Below are 5,854 nucleotides of genomic sequence, written 5' to 3'. Positions count from 1 at the left end.
ATTGCATGGCTCAAGAAGAGGGAATCCACGCTGGGCGCGTCGGCATCACTTGGAATATGGTTTGATAGTGCGGAAGCTGCCGAATGGGTGGTAAACAATGGAATGGTGTTTGGACATCGATATATAGGCAGCATTGAGGCATATCAGATCAAGAAGAAATGATGCCACAGATGCCTGGCCTTCGGCCACCTGGCCTGGAACTGCAAAGAGAGACTATGATGTGGTTTCTGCACGTGAGAGCACAACACAGCCAACTGCCCTCGAGAGTTGACTCCTAAATGCGCAGACTGCGCAGAACGCCACCCAACAGGAGCAACAGAGTGCAAATCGAGAGCCAATATCACCAGCCTTCAATGTTAACACAGAAACTGCAGATTTTACAACTGAACACCAACAAAAAACGTTCGACCATGGAAGCACTCCTCAATGACCGCAAAATTGAAGATTTGAAGGTGCTACTCGTACAAGAACCCCCTTTCACATATTATACAACACCAATACAACACCCACATTGGAGGGTGTTTCAAACATCATGCACTGAAACACACGCCACGGGGCGCAGTCTAATATATGTCAACAAGCGCATATCAACCTCGGCATACCGCCAAAGGCGGTGCCACAGCCCAGATGTAACAGCAATCGAGCTTCAGATAGGAGAAAGCCAGATCTTAATTTTCTCCACATACATCCCACCATTCGACCCAGCAGACAACCCAATACACCAGACCTTAAACAAAATCAGCCGGACAATCCGGCTCTCACTCACAACCACATTGATCATCGCAGGGGATTTCAACCGACATCATCAGATGTGGGGTGGAATCCAGGTGAACTGAAGATGAGCCTGAGACACCAGGGGCCTCCTGGACTTCATACAGGCTCAAGAACTCCATAGCTGTCTCCCACCTGGCACTGCCACCTTCTGGTCAGCGAGCCACCCAGGCACATACTCCACACTCGACCTCACACTCAGTAACATCCCACACCAGTTACTCAAATGCCACCCCTACCAAGACAACTACGGCTCCAACCACCTAGCGATCTACTCAGAATGAGATCTACAACTGAAACAGAAAGATTCAAGTCAGCCACGCAGACTTTTCAACCAAGTGAACTGGGAAGAGATTGGCAAAGCTATAGAGAAGGCAATCCCTACTCCACAGATCGAATCAACAACTCAGCTAGATGGAATAGTTGGCAGATTAATCACAATGACAATAGCAGAAGTAGACAAGCACACCCCGCACGCAAGACCATCTTCTTACACCAAATGCTGGTTCAGCTGAGACCTGAAAACACAGCAGTCCGAGTGCAACAGAAGCTGAAGGAGGTGGCAGGCGAGTTGCGTTGAGCGGGGAAGCGACCACCCAACCACCCAAGCCCTACACATGGACGCGCTGCGGAAGCGCAGGGAATGGACTCGAACAATAGAGAAAGTCAAGCAAGAGCACTGGAAAGAATTTCTTGACAAAGCAAGTGCAGGCAACCACCTGTGGAAAGCAGCAGGATACATCTGCCCCTCAGACAATTACGCCAACATTCCGCCCCTGGTAGTTGAGGACACTGAATATGCCGACAACAAAGACAAAGCTCAAATACTACTGAACAGTTTCTTTCCTCCAGCTACATTCTCGCCGAGAGAACCCCCCACCCCAACCTGGGAGGAACTGCCCTGGGAGCCAATCACAGAGGAAGAGATCCTGGCAACACTGGCAAGGACCAAAAGCAAATCAGCCCTCGGGAATGATGGTCTCCCAGCATTAGTGTGGAAGAGTCTATGGAAATACCTGTTGAAACTCATACACCAGATCTTCGAAGCATCAATCAGACTGGGACACTACTCAACAAGTTGGAAGACTGCGGTGATTGTAGTACTACGGAAACCTGGGAAACTGGACTACACGGCCCCTGGAGCATACCGCCCGATCTCACTCCTTAACACACTGGGAAAGATCCTGGAGGGAGTGATCGCGAAACGCCTTACATACTACACAGAGAAATATAACCTCCTCCCAAACACACAATTCAGAGCCAGACCAGGCAGAACTACAGAACAGGCACTTCTAATCCTGGCCAGCGCCATCAACCAGGCCCAGAAACGCGGTAGGGTCCTGACCCTAGTCTCCTTTGATATCAAAGGGGCCTTCAATGGGGTAAATAAAGACACATTGGAGGCCAGGCTCAGAGAGATGGGAATCCCTCAGATAGCGCGCAGATGGGTCCAGAGCTTCATGGGAAACAGGTCTGCCAATATCAAATTCGACGATTTCAGCACCGAGGTAGCCTCGCTTCCTAACGCTGGCCTTGCCCAAGGATCTCCCCTCTCCCCAATCCTCTTCACCATCTTCAACTCGGACCTGGTCGACCAATCAGTAGATCACAATGGAGGCGCATCCGCCTTTATAGATGATTATTTCCGCTGGAGAACCGGACCAAACACAGAAAGTAATCTGCAAAAGATCCAACAGATAGATGTCCCTAGAATCGAAGAATGGGTGAGATGGACTGGCTCATGGTTCGCAGCCAAGAAGAAGCTGATTCATTTCACTGGAAGGAAAAGAGATCAAACAACAGGGGTTCATCATGATGAATGGACACACCATCTCACCATCACCAGAGGTCAAGCTCCTGGGAGTATATTTTGACCAGGAACTAAACTGGAAAACACACACACAATATATGGTCAAGAGGGCCACCAACACATGCGTCGCCATCGGACGCCTATCCCACCTACGGCCAGAACAGATGAGGCAGCTCTACATTGCCTGTGTAGTCCCCAAATTGACATACGCCTCCACGGTATGGTACAACCCCTTAAAGGGAGCCACACAAGTCAAGGCTCTCACCAAGGTCCAGCGAACGGCCCTGATCAGGATCCTGTCCACATTCCGAACGGTGGCAACACAAACTCTTGAAATGGAGGTGCATTTCCCCCCCCCCTACGCGCCTGGCTGCGACAGCGAGCCTGGGATGTTGTCATCGGCCTCCGCACACTCTCACAATCCCACCCAATACATGGGCCCCTCAGGAGGGCCATGGCAGGGGCAACCTGCAATGGAAACAGACATTACTACCCACTAGAGGACACGATGAGAATGTTCCACAGAGAGGAGCTGGAACCAATAGAGACAATCGACCCATGCCCCCCGGAACCATGGCAGAAGCCAGTACTCAAAGACATCTACCTCGACTCCGACAGGGCCAGAGCCATCAAGAGAGCTACAGAAATAATGGAGAACCCAATCAAGGCAGTCTTCACTGATGCTGCAAAGGAGAATTCAGTGCTTGGAGCAGCGGTGCTGATCATGGACAACTCATACCGCATCCAGTATGGCATACAAGTTGGTGTTGGGCGAGAAAAGCACTGGACTGTCACAACAGCTGAGCTGCTAGCAATATACCATGGACTCTACCTGGTATGGAGATCTCACTCAAGTGAGGGGACACCGCCCCCCCACCAGCACCACACATACACCATCCTCAGTGACTCCCATACCGCTCTCCGAGCCATTGCAAACTCCTCAAAACAAGTTGGAGGACAGATAGTCCAGAACATTCTGCGCACAACAAAACAGCTGAAATCCATAGGCATAGACCTCTGCCTCCAGTGGGTACCAGGACACAGTGGAATCAGGGGAAATGAAATGGCCGACCAGCTCGCCAAGCAGTCAATCAACCCAAACCCAACGCATGGTTTCCCAAAGCCTGCCTCACACCTTAGGGAAGCCAGCCGCAACAGCACCACACATGAATGGAGAGATGAATGGTCCTCAACGGCAAAGGGGACTCACCTGCGGAAGATAGACGCAGCCCTCCCGGGCCAACATACCCGACGTCTATATGCCACACTTCCAAGGCCTCAAGCAAGACTCCTAGCGCAACTCAGAACGGGCCACTCATGGCTGAATGAATTCCGAAACCAAATAAAATACACTGACAACAACAAATGTGAATGTGGAGCAAAAGAATTGGTCCATCATGTCCTAGTAGACTGCTCAAGACTGCAGCAACAACATCAGGTTCTGCAACAAAAGATTGGGGACAGGTTCAACAATATCTCCCTGATGCTAGGGGGTAAACCACCAAACTGGACAATAAATGGGACGGAATGGAAAATCAGTAGGGGAGACCTTGATGCGATCCTAGACTTCACTGAAAACTCGGAAAGATTCCAAGGCAGAGACAACTAGAGTAGATCAGCCACAGGCCTCAACAAGGCATTAAGACCGTGCATGTAATTAGACTAGAAAGAATAGATGAGAGTAGCTGTAATAGTGGTAGCCTGCATATCCCGATGAGGGAGAGGTCAGGGTAGCTGATTCAATCAATCAATCAATCAATCAATGATGGGCACGGCTTTTGGTGGGATCACTGCTTGGCGTGGTGTGTCTCTCACTGTCCTCTTCCCGCCTCAATTGATGGAAGCTATAAACACCACATGCGATGACTGTCAAATCATGTATGCTAACCAAATCGCACAAAATGCTAAAAGGTGAAAATGCAAAATTACAAAACTGCGAAAATTGCCTTTTCGCATGAGTGCAGATATGCAAGCTCAGCCCTGCCAGTTAGTGCTGGGCATTGTTAAGCTTTAAGGGCCCAAACGGTGGGCCATAAATGACGTCATAGGTGGAGTACCTTCCAGCCGTCAGCCCTTTGCCCTAGCGACAGGAGTTGAGGTTAAGCACAGACCTACCCAATCTGCGGCAATTTTCAGGGAAATATACCCTATTCTTTAGAACATCGTGGCCTGGTCATGCTCGGTGCCATTTCTAGGGGAAATATTCTCCTATTCTCTAGAATGTCATGGCCTGTTCTTACGAAAATGATGGCCTTGCCAACTGGCCCAGATATGTTTTCCCTCTTCTTGTGTTGCTAGGAGCACGCAAAGTCGATCCCATCAAAAGCCCGTGCCTTTCCCGGACCAGAAGGGCGCCAAGCCGTGATTTGGTTGGTTTGCGTGGCCTGACATGCATGTGTGGAAAAGCGGTCTAGGCATTTGTTTCCATGAGCCATTTCCTCACAAGAGGATTCTCCTGAGAGGATTCTTGTCACAGAAGAGGCTTTCTAAATAAATACTCTTTAATGGCCAAACTTCACAATATTTAAAAGCTGTTAAAAAATCCACGTGTTCTAGCATCTGACAAGGCCTTCATATCTCAGATAGCAATACAAGAGAATGCCTTTGTGAAACATGGGGACTTGAGAACTCTCACTCGAATCGAGTAACTTCATGTGTCTAAAAATATCTCAAGTAGAGCTAACTGAGTCGCACAGCTACCTTAAGAGAATCATTTTATTCATACAAGCCTCCTGTAAGTGTTTTCTCAGGAATTTGGCTGAATACAAACGAATTTGGCGATCTGGCGATCTGGCGTGGTTGAATGCGTGCGAAGGCGTCTAAATGTATGCCTGGTTGGTCCATGAAAAATTGTCGACTCACCTGATGCAATCAACAGAAAACCTGTGCTGTGGCCCTTCGCAAGAAAACCAGGACAAAAAGGACCAGACACCCACCCAAGTTACAAAAAGTAAAGGTCCACAAAGTATCTTGTGGGGTAGATGTGAAGAGCGGGAGACTACAAGATGGTAGAGTAGACGAGATCAAAGAGCACAGAGAGAGGAGGGTGTGTACAGTACACAGCCAAAGAAACTTGAGGAACTCCAGCGAAGGCTGTGTGCCGTGATACAAAAGGATTTGGCGATCCGGATGAGCATTGCCAAGGGAGCCGCAGGAATTTTTGGAACCAAAACAGGATCCTTTGCTACTGCATGGCCCGATGTTGCACACAGACAGATGCCCGGAACTTCAAAATTTTCAATATTGTATTTATGATTCATCACTCAAATCCAA

At 49.1% G+C, this 5,854-nt stretch overlaps 2 protein-coding genes across 2 annotated transcripts; both read left to right on the top strand.

Annotated features, from left to right (window-relative positions):
* Window positions 1–170: 170 nt before the first annotated feature.
* HCAG_09090 (predicted protein) lies at window positions 171–836 on the top strand (the record flags this gene model as incomplete). Its single annotated transcript, XM_001535927.1, has 2 exons — window positions 171–233; window positions 375–836. 2 exons carry the CDS (start codon window positions 171–173, stop codon window positions 834–836), a joined length of 525 nt encoding a protein of 174 aa, XP_001535977.1.
* Window positions 837–1,388: 552 nt separating this feature from the next.
* On the top strand, window positions 1,389–4,190 carry HCAG_09089 (predicted protein; the record flags this gene model as incomplete). The annotated part of the gene is made up of 3 exons (XM_001535926.1): window positions 1,389–2,495; window positions 2,575–2,804; window positions 3,029–4,190. The coding sequence occupies 3 exons, from the start codon at window positions 1,389–1,391 to the stop codon at window positions 4,188–4,190; spliced, it is 2,499 nt and encodes an 832-aa protein (XP_001535976.1).
* Between the last annotated feature and the right edge of the window lie 1,664 nt (window positions 4,191–5,854).

Source organism: Histoplasma capsulatum, genomic scaffold, assembly GCF_000149585.1.
Source record: "Histoplasma capsulatum NAm1 scaffold_18 genomic scaffold, whole genome shotgun sequence".
Lineage (NCBI taxonomy): Eukaryota > Fungi > Ascomycota > Eurotiomycetes > Onygenales > Ajellomycetaceae > Histoplasma > Histoplasma mississippiense.
The sequence above is the reverse complement of the archived record's forward strand: the minus strand, read 5'-3'. Positions and strand labels throughout refer to the sequence as shown.